Raw genomic sequence first — 17809 nt, 5'->3', positions numbered from 1 at the left:
GAAGTACCGACCTAGACCTAACGCTCTTAAAAAAAGGTAAAACAACGATGTTGGATGATTTTGAGGTGGAGGAAAATGAGATGGAGTTTTTCGCCCTACGCTACCTTTTTGAACCGAAGTATACCCTTTGAACACAGCCATTTGAAGATGCATTGGACCTTCAACCCACTAGCCACCAATAAAGTCTGCAGTATATGAAGAAAAATCCTGGAATTCTGGAAAAATCCTGGAATGTTTTCCTCAGAAACCTCAATTTCTTTTTGGCATGAACATCTTGTATGACACTAGGGTGAGTAAATTATTTTATTCTGGAACTGAACTAATCCTTTAATTAAGAAAAACTCACAGATTGCCAAAGCAGTTTATTAAAAACATATTTATTTAGGTTCAAAGCAAAAAAATAAATTTTACAAGCATGTTTAAGTAAAAATGACTGAATTAAGGTCTAGCAAATGTACAAAATCAATTTACAATTCGTGCACATTCAACAGAGGCAAAACAGAACAGTACTGCATGTAAACTGATTGGGCCTCTCTGCTTTCACAGAAAAGCTTTTGAAAAACCCTCGCAAAAAATTCTGAGGGCAACAGGGAAGGGAAACAGATGTCTTGTTTTGTAAACCTTAAATTAGGTCTATAAGTAATGCAATCCTGCATTTGTTGTGGAACTAAACAAGATGCTAGAAAGTGTATCCTTTTGCTTCAATACAATGAAACAAAAGGAACGTCAAGCTCTTTCGGGAGGCTTTTAAGATATTGTATCGCTCTTGAAAATAAGGGCAAATGAACTGTCACAACACTGTCACAAAGTCTCTGACAGCCAATTATTTCCATTTCATGGACTTAATAGTATCAAAAGCTCAAAATGTGTGCGGTGATTCAAAAGTGCACACATGAAAATGCATATTATACATTCTTTATTTAAGCCATATCTAATTTTTTCGACATGGACAAATAAATAAATGTTTCAATAATAGTAAAAAAATGGGGTTTGTAATGCTGACCGAAACATACGCAACATAAGTGCAACATAAACGCAAACGCTTTTAGCGTGCAATCTTAATTTTGAATGTCACTGCATATTAATTGTTCAAGGCAGCATTTCAAAACCACAACATAAAACAGGCATTTGAAGGTAACTCGCCCCATTGAGTACTGAGGTTAGTTACTTTCACAGTAACACAAATATATGTACACAGACAAGGTTTGGCAATTTGTCTAGAAAATGTTTCTGGCCTATCAAATTTTACACCAAAATACTTAGCGTTCTGGTTGCAGACCCAGTTCTCGACCATGAGAAGTAAAACGGAAATCAAGGGACAGGAAACCAGCATTATTACAATGCTCAATGAGATTGTCAAAGACGTCTACATTTCCCTAACACAGGGTTCCTTGTTACAGACCAGCAAGCTTTAAGGCTTAGACTGGAACCTATTTTTCCCATCAACAATTTCCGGGAACCGCGTGGAATTGTTCGAGAACTGACACAGACTGGAAACCCGTACTGAACAAAAGGCAAACGTATGTGAAATCAAACAGTAAATTCTTTGTCCATTCGTCCAGAATTCTATAAACCTGTAATATGAAAAAGTCACACGGTGTCATGAATAATTATGAAAAAGTGCACGTCATAGGATAGACAATGCCACGCAGACTCGTGAGTAACCTGGAAGCAGAACATAGTGCAACAACAACGACAACATCCACTAAGTGCAGTAGGTTGACATTCAACACATGCTCCTTTGAGCTACGAAAATAAAAGGAAGATTTTTGTTCCCTTCTTTCTTTTATAACTCAGCTATAAAGCTACAAATGATTCATCATTAATGCCACTGATAGCAATTATAATCCTTCCACCCTTTCAACTTGGTTCAAAATTCAAATTGGTCCTAAGAGTTTAAGGCAGGAACACAACCAATCACCGTCCAGCAGTCCGTGGTCCTGCTTCACCTTCACTGATGATTCACTTCCACCTCCTTCGTGGCCCACTTCTACATGCTTGTGCTGGCCTGATTGTCTCTTTGTTCATTATCAGATGAAGGCGGGCTCAAAGGAAAGGCTGTTTCAGGAGCGGTAAGTTTATCTTCTTGTTTGGCCTCTTCTCTCAAAACCGTGCTGAGATCCATCTCATGAAAGTCCAAATCGAATGGAGTAAGATCTGAGGAATCTGGGGGAGATTCACATCCTGTGCAACACTGTGAAGAAAAGAAATAACTTAGAACTTGCATGTAAGATACATAAAATATCACTACTTTTGTGAAGCATGCATGTTAGCATGTAAGATAACAATACTCTAAAACGCGTAAAATAATGCGTCTTTTTAAGTCAGTTGAACTATTTTATCAGTATTGTTCTGTACACAATATATTTAGCGTTGATAGAGTTGTAGCATTGACAGAGGTCGCACAAGGCATTCTGGGTAATTGCCTAATTTTTAAAAGATACAGTTGAAGTCAAAAGTTTACACACACCTTGCAGATGTTAATTATTTTACCAAAATAAGATCATACAAAATGATCATGTTATGTTTTGTTTAGTACTGGCCTGAATAAGATATAAGTCGTTTACATTTTGTCCACAAGAGAAAATAATAGTTGTATTTATAAAAATGACCCTGTTCAAAAGTTTACATTCGCTTGTTTCTTAATACTGTGTTGTTACCTGAATGATCCACAGCTGCTTTTTGTTTGCTGATAGTTGTTCAGGAGTTCCTTGTTTGTCTCACTGTTATTTAGAAAAATCCTTCAGGTCCCACAAATTCTTTGGTTTTTCAGTATTTTTGTGTATTTGAACCTTTTCCAACAATGACTTTAGCATTTTGAAATCCATCTTTTCACACTGAGGACAACTGAGGGACTCATATGCAGCTATTACAGAAGGTTCAAATGCTCACTGATGCCCCAGAAGGAGAACAATGCATTAAGGGGGTGAAAACTTTTGAACAGAATGAAGATGTGTACATTTTTCTTATTTTGCCTAAATATCATATTTTTCATTTAGCACTGCCCTTCAGAAGCTACATAAGATACTTTTGTTTCCCAGAAGACAAATAAGTAAAATTTCCCCCTGATCTTCAAATTCAAAAAGTTGTCACGCCCCAGCTGTTAATGCATTGTTTTTCCATCTGAAGCATCAGCAAGCGTGTGAACCTTCTGTAATAGTTGCATATGAGTCCCTCAGTTGTCCTCAGTGTGAAAAGATGCATCTTAAAATCATACAGTAATTGCTGGAAAAGGTTCAAATACACAAAAATGCTAAAAAACTTGAATTTGTGGGACCTGAAGGATTTTTCTGAAGAACAGCAGGCAGTTTAACTGTTCAGGACAAACAAGGAATTCATGAACAACTATCACTAAACAAAAAAAAAACAGCTGTGGATCATTCAGTTAACAACACAGTATAAAGAATGAAGTGTATGTAAACTTTTGAACAGAGTCATTTTTATAAATTCAACTATTATTTTCTCTTGTGGACTACATGTAAATATCTTTTAAGTACTGTGTACTGTACTTACTGTGACATTGATAGCCTTTGGTAGGCAGCCGGTTTGAATCCAAGGGTGGACCTGAGTTAACTCTTTCTTCTGGTCTTCAGTAAAGTGAGGTTGATGCTTCTGAACAGCTTTTAGGGCATCTCTGTCTTCTTTCAGTACTGATTCTCTGTCTCTGTACAAACACACACACACATACAAATGAATGTAATTTTCTGACAGAGTCTGTGCTACACTTAAGTCTACATGTAGGTATATGAATTTTCCCAATGATTCAATTTCATTCCCAACATCACATTGCAATTATTGCAATTATGACTTATAATTAAGAACTACTGAGAAGTATCACCTCATTTACTACCACACCAGAACCAACTAATCAAGGTCTTTGGGCAAGGTTTTTGCTATTTGTAAATAACAGCCAAATGTTTCAGAACAGGGTTGGAATTAAAATCTTAGAACTAAGTAAGCTTAGACTTCCAAGAGTTGTAGTTCATTCATTTAACTTAGGCTAACATGCAATTAGCTACTAAGCAATCTAGTAAAATGGCCTTACTTGACAGGAATCTGGTATGTCATCATGACTTTGTCATCTGTGTTCGCCATGAGGAGCCAGATGGGGTCCTGCAGGACAAACTTTATGTACTGTTCCCCACCCAGATCTTTAGATGCTGGTTTATGATTGTGATCATTCTCTGATGAGTCGATGCTTCCAAAGTATTTGCTAGTATTGCTGCTCCCTGAGATCAAAAGAAAAGAAAATGCATGGAAAAAAGCAACCAGTACAATTCTTTAGAATTTCTTCATTTATGTTCTACCACAGAAATGAAGTCATACAGGTTTATAATGATATAAGGATGACTATGAGTGAGTTTCGCTGATCTGTAACTTTAAAGGGATAGTTCACCCAAAAATGTAAATTACCCTATGATTTACTCACCCTCAAGCCATCCTAGGCGCCTATGACTTTCGTCTTTCAGACGAATACAATTATATAAGTTATATCAAAGAAAAATGTCTCGGCTCTTCTAAGCTTTATAATGGCAGTGAATGGCTGTTAAGATTCTAAAGTCTAAGAAAGTGCATCCATCCATCATAAAAAGTACTCCACACAGCTTTTGGGGGCTAATGAAGGCCTTGTGAAGCATATTGGTGAATTTGTATAAGAAAAATATCCATATTTAATACTTTATAAACCATAATCTCTATCTTACACTAACTGTTGTACGCATTTTCAAGAAAGAGTAATGTTTCAGTGAATTACGTTGGCGAAAGCGGTGACAAACACTGAAGCACAGTGGAGAGACCAAACCAAAACACCATCATTAGTTAGAAGTAGAAACATGGATTTGTAAAGAAAATAAAAATGTTGGAGGATTTTGATATAAGCCAAGAGAAGACTGGTTTTCCTTTGTTGTAAACAAATCTTGGTTCTCATGAGACTAGCATATTCTCAATGTAGATTGACGCTGAAGTGCCACTCTCTCATGGATGCGTGTACAGCGAAAGCTAGAGATTGCAGTTTATAAAATTTTTAATATGAATATTTTTCCTATGCAAACTCATCGATTTGCTTCAGAAAGCCTTTATTAACCCCCGGGAACAGCGTGAAGTACTTTTTATGATGGATGGATGGACTATATTGAACTTTAAAATCTCAACAGCCAAAAAAACAATTCAGGACAATTTTAATATAACTCAGGATGACCTAGGATGGCTTGAGGGTGAGTAAATCATAGGGTAATTTTCATTTTTTGGGTGAACTATCCCTTCAAGAAAAAGGCATACATGAGTAAATTACTCACTGGTGCCACTTCCTGATGTGCTACATCCATTCGATCCAGATCCGAATGACCCTGACCCTGTTGACCCAGAGCCTGAGGCGGCAGACCCAGTGCCAGAGCGGGAGTCCTCTTGCAACAGTAGGTCCAGCATGTCACTGGAGGTTGACATGGCATCCTGGTTGGACTCGTTGACTTCAGGCTAAAGGAAGTGAACTCAAAGTTAGCAAAGAAGCAAGGTAATGGAAAACAAATGAGTTTTAAAAGGTTCTTAATACTTACACTGTCACTGAGTTTGGCATCTTTGGTGTTGCTGCGATTGCTGGAATTTTGCACCACAGTCCCGGTCCCTTGTGTTCCTACACCCCCTGGGGGTGGAGTCTGTTGCATAGTGTCTGTTCTGTTGCTTTGCAATTCCTCAAGCTGTAAAAGATTGAGTGGGGAGGAGCATCGGGATTGAAACAAAGGAGATCCGGCCCCTTCCCTCTCACCAGCCTGTTGGCCGGTGGACTGGGGTGTGCTGGAGCGAGACTGTCCATGTGGTGTAGCATTGGTGTTTCCTACTGGCATTGATGGAGAGTTTGGAAAAGTGTACATGGGATTTGGGTTGTAGAATTGCTGGGGAATCATTGAAGGCATGGCGGGATTCATCTGGGAGCCCAATGGGTTGAACTGTCCCATTGTGGGATTGAACGACGGTAAACCAACAATAGAAGAAGGGAACTGGCCCAAGGGGTTCATTTGGGTACAGAGCTGTGGGTTGGCTGGGTTCAGCTGTGGTCCCTGATTACCGAGTTGTGGAAACATATAGTTTGGCAACATGAAGGTCATGACTGGTGGCATCACTGGAGGAAAGCCTTGCATGGGGAATCTAGGGATTCCTGCTTGCATGGAAGGATCTGCTCCCATCTGGGGCATTGAGAAAGGTGATGAAATGGGGTACACAGGCATGTAGCCTGGGGGAAAGGAGGTCATCATGGGAGTACCGCTAGTTTGAGATGCCGCAGACGGTGACCAGGAAGTGGAAGGTTGCTGGACTGGGGGGAGGTTGGGTCTTATTGGTGCAGGATTGGACCCTTTGTAGGGGCTAGATCCAGAGGGGCAGGGACTGTCCGGTGTGTTGCCGTCGACTTGGTGTTTCCGTCTTTTCCCGCCTCTACCATGTCGACGACTGCTACTGTTGCCCACAGAAGGATAGTTCTGGGAGCTGTTCACTCCTAGACAGCAAAAGCCAAAAATTTAAGGCAACAGTAAAAGAAGTCAGACAGAAAAATATGACCTATATATACAACGCTGTTACCTTTTGTCCCAGGTGTTGATGTGTGTCTGCGCTGTGGTGACCCGCTGGGTTGGACCATCCGCAGATGGCTGATGTCTTTGAAACGATTGAGGAAGGCTTGCTCTTCTTGCTGGGTATGTGCAGATAACACCGCCTTCGTGAGGCCCTTCCCTGGAGTGCCTCCACCTCTTCTCTCCTTCTCCTTTTCCTTTTCAAGAACAGCAGCAGTGGAGGACGTGGCCTGTTGGGGGTTCATGGGCATAGGAGAGGTGACGGAGGTGGGTGGGGCTGGTGTGGAAGGTGTCGGGGTGGTTGGTGGCTCCTCCATCATAACAATGTCTGGATGTAGATCAAACACAGCAGATTGCTTGATTTAATATAGCAAAGTCAGTCGTTTAATGGACTATAAGACAAACCATATGGATACGTCATTTACAAGATTAGTCTTGGAAAGTGTTCAGACCTGATTCAGGTGGCTTCTTGTCACCAACGTGAACAATGGTGCTGCTAAAACTACACTGGGAGGTGGCCGAGACAACACTTTCAGCCTTACAGTGCAGAGCCAGAGGGGTTAGGGGGTGCGCTGGCGCTGCTGGGACAACCTTTGAACCCTCGGTCACCACATGAGTCTCTGTTACGTCTAAATGGAAGAGTGAACTTTAATTCTTTATATTTACACACAGAACATACACAGTTATTAGCTGATACTGAAAAAACACCAATAGTGGTTGCTTGTATGAGTCTGCTTCTTTGTCTCTGATTTTCTGAATACTTATAAGATGTGTCAGGTGTATATTCCATTATCTTTTAGCAATCCTTTACTGACCTTCAGTTGCTCCAGCTCCTTCCCTTTGTTTATCATCCTCAGAGGTAGAAGACGTTGTGCAGGAAGATGAACCACACTTTCTTTTTACTGTGCCAGGGACATTAAAGCTCTCCAGATATCTGAAAAACACAGTGACTTACAAATGAGGACAATGAAAGCTATTAAATTCAGCTATTGGTAGCCAGATAAAAGTATGCAAGGGATTATGTAATAAAGATTATTATGTAATAAAAGATTATTGGTCTTAAAATAAGATGGAATAGGAGAAATAAAAAGAAAAGCACACAAAATTTTAACTGGTACAAGCAGTCACATACGAGAGACTCACCTTATGATGCTGTCCAGACAGTTTATCTGCTGGTATGAGTAGACGATGGGAAGCTCCTTCCTGGGTGGACTGGAGAGAGCTAAACTTGCCAGACCTTCTCTAGCAGAGGCCTCTGCTGTATCTGCTACATTTGCCAGTGCTTCTAATATTTGACAGGAATTATGTTACTTAAAATGTGAGCAAGCATGTGACCACAAGATAAATACATAAAGTCAGGTCATTATTATTGACATATCAACATTGTTTACCTAAGCTACTCGGTTTGAGAGCTGGCGGCCGGTTTCGGGAATCAATGAAGACCTGCTGTCCATTGGCTTTTACCATGTGTATGTCTTGACAAATCTGCTCAAACGTCATCTAGAAAGAATTGAGGAAATAAAGGTTGACACATTAGTGTATGTTGGTGTTTATTTCATTTTGTGATGTTAAATATGGTTGTGTGTATGTCTGGTTTAAAAAACGGATTAAATTTCTCACTGGTTTTCTGGGTTTGATCTGGTCCTCGGAAGCATGTCCGTTACTCTCAGAGGACGAAGTGGTGCCTTGATGGTGCTCGTGCGAGCCACTGCTGCCCAGACTGCCATACCCCTGTGAGCTGCCGGCATGAACGGGCTGCACCAGGACCCTGTGGATCAGCTCATTCAGCTGCGGCACATCTGGGGACATGGTTCTCACATCCCCGCCATCCAGGGCAGTGAACACGTCTTCATTCAGTGGACTCCTACAAAAAGAAAGGGATGGTAGACATAAAAGGGAAAGTTTATTACTTGTATGCGTTTACACACTCAAATGTTTTTAAACTATTCCAGCGCAACTTGATTCAGTACTTGCACGCTGTCTTAAGTAAATGAAAACAGCTGAGAAAGAAATTGGATGTGTATATTAAATCTATACCTCAGGCCTTTAAGGCCATTAACGCTAATCAAGCAACAAAACACAGCTTTGACAAATCTATATCTGGGTCGTTCTATAATTTGGGCTACATTTAGAATTTGACATGACCTTATTGTATAAAGCGCTATATAAATAAAGGTGATCTGTAGGAATATGTGCATAAAATACCATCTATGTTTGCTACTGTCCACCATGTTACCTTTACTGGGTAACACAGTTGACAGGTAACTTAGTTGACATTTTTAATGTTTTGGGCCTATACTTTACATTGAACAACTGAGCATATGGTATGTTTAGAAATATATTTTAGTTCAATTGTCTGGTTAAAATTTGCAGCAATAATACTTGTGTAACACTGTTGAGAGTCAATTAATTCACTCTTGACAGCGGTTTGCTAGTTTAACCAATATTAGGGGGAAGAGAGAGAACATAAATTGTAGTGTTTCATCCATGTGCTTCTAGATGAAATATCATCATACTGTGCAAATTTTGCAAGAATGGGACAAACCATTAACTTTTGAGGTGTGGTTTTCTAGTGGGTAACTTAGTTGACAATGGTTTTTCGGACACAAATAAAACAAGTTATATCACAATAAACACTAATTATTAACACTAATTATTAAAAACTATGAAATTAATGTATATTTGAGATAATTTCCATGCTTAAATCCAGAGTAAAATGAGCAACTTTATATGATATGAACATGAACATCATTTTCTAACAAAAGACATGGCTTTTTTAACATAGTAATGTGATTGAGAAAAATATAATTGTGTACTAGAAAATTAAGCGTCGGGGCTTTATATTGATGAAAATATATTAAAAATATACTTCACGGACATGATTATAGAATGACCCATCTATATTTTATTTATAAAATGAACACTACGCAGTGATATTTTACACTTGATTACTACATTTCGGTACCTGAATACCACCAACCTTATATTATTTGTAACTTGTTGTTCTGTTTTATTTATCTCTGCTTGTATTTTGTGTATTTGTTCTTGTTCTGTAAATTTGTATTTAATTATGTTTGACCTTTCTTAGTTAGGCCAGTAGTTCTGTCATGACAACGAGCAGTGAGCTCATTGGCTACTGATACAGGAGAGAACCAATCAGCTGTGCCATGTGATAATAATATCATTATTTGACTGTGCCATCTAGAGTTTAATGCCATAACTTTGCATATATCAGTTGTAAAGCTAGGGTGGCTGCCATTTTTAGCTTGTTTAACTGCTATATGAAGGGCAGCCACTTACGTTCGAACTTTGTGACGTCCCACTATGAATGCCACCTTCCTGCTCCATGGGTTTACGAACGATGACCAGCTGGTGTCGAGGGTCAAGTACTCCCCGCTTCGTGCGCGCATGCGCAGGGGCGTGTGGTCGAACGGCTGCCCTGCAAACTGGAGAACTGATGAAGGGAGGATGAAAACTTGATCAATAAATTCTCCCGCACAAATATTTATTATTGAATTGTGCCTGTATACAGAATGAGCGACTCACTTTTTTTGTGGATGGCCACCATAAGAAGTCTGTCTTCTGGATGTAGATAAATAAGCACGGGCTTCCCGACCAAGTCCTGAGGCAAGTAACCTAATAAAGGCACTGCCCTGCAAATGAGAGCAGAGGAGGTTTATGCAACTGTTTAAAAAATACATAAATATATGGTAAATGTGTGAGATGGCTCTAGGCAAAAAAGCAAACCTTTCATCAATCTCTTGGAACAGACAGTTTGGGGTGTGACTGGTGGTAAATATTCTCTTGTCTGCTGGGATGCGAGGCGCTGTTATATAAAAATACGGAAACGCATTAGAACAGACAGACCGAAAACAACAGAGTGCAGACTGCGGATAATTAAGCATCAATATTACACTTACATAAGGGTGATTTTTTCAATATGATGCACGTTTGACTAGTAATTACAGGTGCAAAATGCACCTTTAATAATTAGAGCGACATTAAGAATGTTTAAAGCAATTATATTCTATTCTTATTAGATGTAGACCAGTTTCTCATCAACGTGCATGTTATTTAAGTGTTCAGATTATACTTTCATAACAGCGGGACAGTTTCAAACATATGACACACAATTAGTGAACTACCAATCAAACGTTTAGGGTTGGTACGATTTTATAAGAGATTTTTAAGATATTCACATTTTTATGAAAACAGCATTTATATAACACGTTTTTTACTAGTCCTTGCTGAAAAAAGCATTCACTTCTTTCAAAAACACTTCAAATCCTGCCTACCCCAAATGTTTGAATGGTAAAGTATTGACATTGGCACTGTATTGTTTTACCCTCGTAGCCAGAATGAACTCTCTCTGCGATAAGGAGGCAGCAGGGCTCGGGTTGGGACGTGTCGGAGTCTCTCAGGGTCAGCTGATATGGCGTGAGACGGAAGGGGTGATACTTCACTTCTCCATCGCTGTCCCTACCTCTGCTGATCCGACAAAACATCGACTTTTCCTCGGCACAGTCCACCGGTGAAGCTGGATACAAATGGGGCTTTAATAAACACTCATTTTCCAAGCACACATTTGGACAACCTTTAAAAAAATAACTAAAATTTGTAACATTCTTAAAGGTTTTTTAAAAGGTTTTTAACTTTGTTTACCATTACTGCGCATCCTAACTAGGTGAACTTGAAGATTGAAGAAGTAAACAGTTGTCGCTAAAATCCAAATACTTTATTAAATACACATACTTGTGCGTGTCAAAATGCCCGTCTTTGCTCGTAATATCCGGGTTATTCTCAAATATTATGACTTCAATCTCGTAATCTTAGAATTTTTTTTATTTTTATAACGTGGCACTAAAACGCCATCATAGGACAAATAAAGTCAAAATTCTGTGAATAAGGTCTAAATATTTTGAGAAAAAGTCAAAATTACGAGAATTCATTCGTAGCAATTTTGAGATTAAAGTTATAATATTTTGAAAGTATATCTAACTTATTGCACATGCAAATGGCCCGGATATTCCAAAATCTAAGATATGAAAATCTGTCAGAAACAATATGTCTATTCCAATAATGTGTTTTCCACATTCTTTAATATGACCTGACAGATCGCTGTATTCACCTCAGTTTAAGCGGCATATGAATCAGTCATCTTTCCGATTACAATGACAGAACTTTTTATTGTTTTTAATTAAACGTGCTATAAAACTGACAGATTTTGAAAGCTGAGATGTTGTTTTATATTAAAAGTACTGAAAGCACAAAGCTTATTGCTATTATTACATGGTTGGCGTATTACAAATAGGCCTAATGAATGCAATCAGAGATGTAAAAAATATTATTTCCAAGCACACTGTCCCTGCGAGTGTAACACATGGTGTGATTTTTGCTAATAATCCCACATAAAACACCGTCATATTGTCCTATTGCTTATAATTATTGCTTATAATTTTTTTAATAGCTTAGGTGAGCTTGTGTTTTTATTTTTTTATTATTTAAATTATTTTAATTTAAGATTTTGTGATACTGACACTGACAAAAATGATGAAATTTCCATGCCACCAAAAATTTTGATATTATAAAGACCATATTAAAAGCAAAAATAACTATATTGTGATATCATTACATGGTGAAATAAAATGACTCATATCGTGATATAAGAATTTGGTCATATTGCCCACCCCTACCTGTTATTATTTTTGGTTAGCAATTACAGTTGGTACAAGTAGTGATATAATAATTACCTTTACAATACACTTTTGTGCAAAACAACTTTGGACCAGTTAAATTTCAATACTACAGTATACCCATAAAACACTAAGCCTTTAAAAAAATACACACCCTTCATCTGTACCGTTCGACAATATAAACAGCTCAGGACACGTGCATGGTAGTTTTATAACTGTCTTTGTTGAATAGAACTATCTGTAATTGATTTACAAAAGATTCGGCACTCTCTGTTGTTGCTATATTCAAAACAGTCAAAAAAAACTTCCACTTACTAGTGCCTGCGCAGGAGGACCATGGCGGTAGATGACAAGGAGCGGTGCCGCTGTAAAACGTACTGACGTCCTGAGGCGCGAGCAGCTCTGAAAAAACTGCCCCTTGCAGCCTCTCAGGTTTACAGCGGAGCAGAGAAGCCGCTTGGGATGAGATGTACACCACTTTACCAGAGAGGAACGACACTGCCACTGAGAACGTGTCCTATGAGAAAAAATGAATGCGTTAGATTCCTGACATCTCACAACCTGATATGAGACCCAGGACCACAAAACCAGTATTAAATAGCACAGGTATAAAAATACACTCTATTTTTTATGTCAAAAATCATTAGGATATTAAGTAAAGATCATGTTCCATGAAGATATTTTGTAAATGTCCTACCGTAAATATATCAACACTTAATTTTTGATTTGTACCTTGCATTGCTAAGAACTTCTGGACAACTTTAAAGTCAGTATTTTGATTTTTTGCACCCTGAGATTTCAAATAGTTGTATCTCCGCCAAATATTGTCCTATCATAACAAACCATACATCAACTGAAAGATTATATCTCAATATATCTAATTTTTAAAAAAAAAAAAAACCTTAACCAATAAAAAAGCAATGACCCTTATGACTGGTTTCGTAGTCCGTATGTACAACTAGGTAACTTGTCCAGTCATACCGTGTTTTGAAGTGTGTACTCTGATGTTATGTTGTCTAGCTCTTCGATGGTAAACGACGACAAGTCCAGACAACACCCGTGACTCTCTTCCACACTCCACTGATGGTAGTACTCTTGATTCGCTACAGACGAACAAAAAACAACCTTTTATTGGCACATGTATGCTGGTACAAGGAAATACAATTTAAGTTTCGGTTTTGACACTCACCTCGGACTTGTTTGACACAGGTAAGTGCGTATTGCAAGGAGGCTAGGGTGCTTGATCGCCCCTTCCTGTGCCATTCCGTCGGCATGCGGATTTTTAGCTCGCGCAGGGCCTTCAGCAGCTCTCTCTGGGTCTCTAGTCGGGCAGGTTGGTCACCGTTGTGTGTTTGGGACGTCGCCTGATCCTGCTCCGAACTGCCACTCAAAAGACTGTACGAAACCGAGCTGCTAGGAGGAGAGGGACTGTTTCCATTTGAGCTGAGGACAGACATTTTAATGGGTGAAATTAGCGTTTTAAACACACTTAAATTATTACAACAGAATTTTACATTTACATTTCTGAACATGAATGTTTCTAAAACGTCTAAAATATGATTTTGAAGCTGATACTAGTTCAGACCACTACTCCGGCACAGTTAATTGAAGCCAATTATCTTAAAATACGCTTAAACTACAATTGATTGCATGTATAATTATACGCAACTTTAATCTGTATCAAGTAAAGCATCATCATGACAACGCCTTAACTAGTTCCTAAAGAAAAGAATTTCCGGGAACAAAATGTACTAAGCTAAACCAAACAACTGCAACTGGTTTATTACACTGAATGTGTGAGCTATTTATAGGCCAGATCTCTTCAGTCACACACTTTGTTTTTATCTATTTGCTGACTAAAGTGTTTCAAAGATATTAAAATAGGTGTACACCCATCTAAAATTACTCCTCAGTAGCATTCAAACTATTTTATCTGTATAAATTGTATACCCACGGTTCAAAAGTTTGGGGGGATTTGTAATGTTTTTAAAAGTAAACAATACCTTTTTAAACAGTAAACAACTTTTTCTATTTTAACATGCTTTAAAATGTATTCCAAGCTGAATTCTTCCAGTTGTAAACAGTTTTGCTGCTTAATTTTTAGGATTCTTTGATGAACAGGAGGTTCAAAAGAACTACTCAAAATAGAAATCAATACTATGTGTCTATGCTGAACGAAAGTATCAGTTGCTTCAAAATGGCAGTGTATACATATTCACACATACAGTGCATATAAATAGATTAATTCAACAAAACTTCCTACCACATGAAATTCAAAGCAAACCTCTTGCTTTCCGTAGTCTCTGTGGTTGAACCCTTTCCATTGTGAGAGCTGCAGGTGGATGCGCCTCGTCCCATGTTTCCATCGCTCTCCCTCTCGGCCGAGTCGTTCCCGCTGGAGTGGGCATCCGTGTCATCCGAGTGCGTCTGCTGGGGCGCTGTTGAGATGTCCAGCCTGGAACAAACCGCCTGGCTGTCGGTCATTCTGGGAGAAGCATTGCTGTGGGTTTCCCCTTCATCCTTATGTCTTCTTCCCTTCCCTATACGGGTACTGCAAGTCTCTGGTGTTTGGAAGTTGTCATTACTCATAATGAAGCAGAATAATTATATCACATCTGTCTTGTGCATCTGTGAGGGACCTTCTGACACAGCAGGGCATGGGAACTCCTTGGGTATATAAATATCTGCTGCTCTAAAACATGCGGCTGAGGAGCTTTCTTTGTCCGCTTGTCCTGGATGTATCTGCTTACTTTAAGTTCTTGGAATTGCAAACTGTCTGGTTGGAGATAATAATAAAAAGAGGATAAGCAACAATTGCACTGGAGATGTGAAGCATGAGAAAATTCAACATCAATTGTGAATAGCAGTTATGTTACAGTTTTGCAATTGTGGCCTATATGATATTAAAGAACCACACTGATGTATTTACATTCATTTATGATACACTCATTATGATGCAGTGTCCTTAAAATACTTATGACTGATGTTCAGAATTGTAATGTGGGAGGGTCAATGAAATATTTAAGGGAATTTTAACTATAAATAATTAAGCAAATAATTTAATATATACACTGTCATTCAAAAGTTTGAGATCAGTAAGAATTTTAAGCTTTTTAAATATCATCAAGGCTGCATTTACTTCATCCAGATACAGAAAAAAGGTAATATTGTGAAATATTATTACAGTTTAAAATAACGGTTTTCTATTTTACTGTATTTTAAAATATAATTTATTCCTGTGATGCAAAGCTGAATTTTCATCAGCCATTACTCCAGTCTTCAGTGTCGCATGATCCTTCAGAAATCATTGTAATATACTGATTTATTACTTTTGATATTAAAGTTGGAAACAGTTGTGCTGCCAAATATTTTTTTTTTAATTTTTTTTTTTAAGTTTAAAAGAACAGCATTTATTTAAAACAGCAATATTTTCTTATAATATACAACTTTACTATACTATACAAATTAAAACATCCTTGCTGAATAAAGGTATACATTTAATTTAAAAAAAAAAGAAAAAAGAAATTTACAGACCACAAACGTATAGCTTATATTGTTACAAATGATTTATTTTTATTTTTTTAAATAAATGATGTTCTTTTTAACTTTTTATTCATCAAAGGATCCTGAAAAAAGGAATCACAGGTTTCAAAAAAAATATTAAGCACCACAACTGTTTTCAACATTAATAATAAATAGATATTAGAATGATTTTTGAAATTTTTCATTTGACACTGAAGACTGGAGTAATGATGCTGAAAATTCAGCTTTGCATCACAGAAATAAATTACTTTTTAAAATATATTCACATAGAAAACAGTTATTTTATATTGAAATACTATTTCACAATATAACAGATTTATGATCAAATAAATGCATCCTTGATTAGCATAAAAAACATTAAAAATTGTACTAATCTGAATCTACTGAAATTTGTAAATTTTGAAATTTGTAATTTAAAGTTATTTAATTTAAAACATTTGATTTAATGTTTTAAGTAAATATGAAATATAGTTGTTTTCTTACTGATCAATAATTTATACATTCAAATAAAAGTGTGCAGTTTTTTTAAAAGTTAAAAACGAACAAACAAAAATTATATTTATCTTCTAGCAAAACGTCATCATCAGGGAGGGACAACAAGAAATGCCCTCTACAGGCCTGCACAGCTTAATTTTTTTTTTTTTTTTTTTTTTTTTTATGGTACTGTGGAAACATTATTATAGATAATAATTTAAATCATCTAAACCATGAAGCTTTTGTATGATACAAAAGAAAGATAAATGCCTAAAGTTTACACATGCTTTACAAGTAACCTAAAAACACTAGATCTGTAGGAAAATGTGACTAAGTTGTTTAACTTTTCAGCATGAAACTAGAACATTTGTAGGCTTTCCCCTCCTGATGTATTGTTGTTGTTTTCTATTCTCGTCTGTTTTCCTTACCCTGACAAGTTTCAGTTTTCAATGCACAAACCACTTCCGTGCATCTTGCATTAAGTAGCCTACTAAACTATTTACAATAACACTATAAACATATATTTAAAAATAAGTTATAAATCCTTATTAATGTGTTAAAATGATCTCTTTAGTTTAAGGGCTCATAGGTCTAATCCTTAACCTATGATCTGACTGTAAGACATTTAAATAGCAGTGCGTATAGGGTTTTAGATGAACGCGAGCCCTCTATCTGTCAACCTGTGGAATTACTGACGTCACACAAACATTGACAATACCATATATTTTGATAAAGCCATGTAGATTACATTTTTAAAACAAACAGTTAATTTCTTGTCAAAAATATTCTGGAATTTAATACAGTCAACGACTATGCCAACTGACTTACACAATACTCATCCCAACAGCACATCCCAAAAATCACCATAAAATATTTTAACAAAGATCAGAGATCAATAGTGTCCTTTTGGAAATATAGACTAAACAGTATAGACTAAAAGCGAAATGTTTAAAGGCTTAACGTATTTTCTTTGACAAATACAGATTTAAATGTCATTCATACATGCGATGCATGACTATGATAGCGATGATAGAACTATTATGGCAAAATGCAGGTTTTCTTACCTTATGAAAGTATTTCAGATTCTCCGGAGTGAAGTTTAAGCTGCTTTTCAGAGCTGGTATACGTATAGACGCATGTGCAACAATGTTCTTCAGTACTGTAACTCCAGTTTTTTGTGATGATAACCCGTGTACGGACACCATCATCATTCTTGCTTTGGGAACAAATTTCACGTGTAACCAGCACCTCCCGAAGCCATCTCTCATTGGCTCCTAACTTGCCGTTGCTCCGCCTACAAAACATAAACCACGCCCGTCAACGAGAAACTCGGGCTGCTATTGGACGCGTGGGCAGGGCTTTGAATGCTCTGCGCTCCTTTGTCACGTTGTAGAAAAGCCTCCGACTGAACTGTGTGGACGTGAGGGAACATCGAGACCTAATTTGCCCTTCTCCAAACCGTATTAACTGCTGTAGAAGCGCGGAAGCGCTTTTTGGTTTTACCATGTAAGACTAATGCACTGACATTGTTTCGGGTTT

General features: G+C 37.5%; 1 protein-coding gene across 2 annotated transcripts; it reads right to left on the bottom strand.

Moving 5' to 3' along the window:
* Positions 1-360: 360 nt before the first annotated feature.
* Positions 361-17503, bottom strand: per1a (period circadian clock 1a). Of its 2 annotated transcripts, none has more exons than XM_051121090.1 (20): positions 17335-17503; positions 14517-15029; positions 13443-13696; positions 13235-13356; positions 12569-12770; positions 10906-11097; positions 10308-10386; positions 10107-10213; positions 9861-10014; positions 8181-8424; positions 7952-8060; positions 7704-7845; positions 7376-7494; positions 7013-7189; positions 6571-6888; positions 5553-6487; positions 5295-5472; positions 4046-4229; positions 3514-3664; positions 361-2194 (listed from the first exon to the last, which is right to left on the bottom strand). In XM_051121090.1, exons 2-20 carry the CDS (start codon positions 14840-14842, stop codon positions 1991-1993), a joined length of 4197 nt encoding a protein of 1398 aa, XP_050977047.1. In that variant the 5' UTR covers positions 14843-15029; positions 17335-17503; the 3' UTR covers positions 361-1990. The 2 variants fall into 2 exon arrangements, with proteins under 2 accessions (XP_050977047.1, XP_050977048.1); XM_051121091.1 differs by having other exon boundaries at positions 14538-15029.
* Positions 17504-17809: the final 306 nt, after the last annotated feature.

This window comes from Labeo rohita, chromosome 10, assembly GCF_022985175.1.
Source record: "Labeo rohita strain BAU-BD-2019 chromosome 10, IGBB_LRoh.1.0, whole genome shotgun sequence".
Taxonomy (NCBI): domain Eukaryota; kingdom Metazoa; phylum Chordata; class Actinopteri; order Cypriniformes; family Cyprinidae; genus Labeo; species Labeo rohita.
Note: the sequence above shows the minus strand (reverse complement) of the source record. Positions and strands in the feature narration are given on the sequence as shown.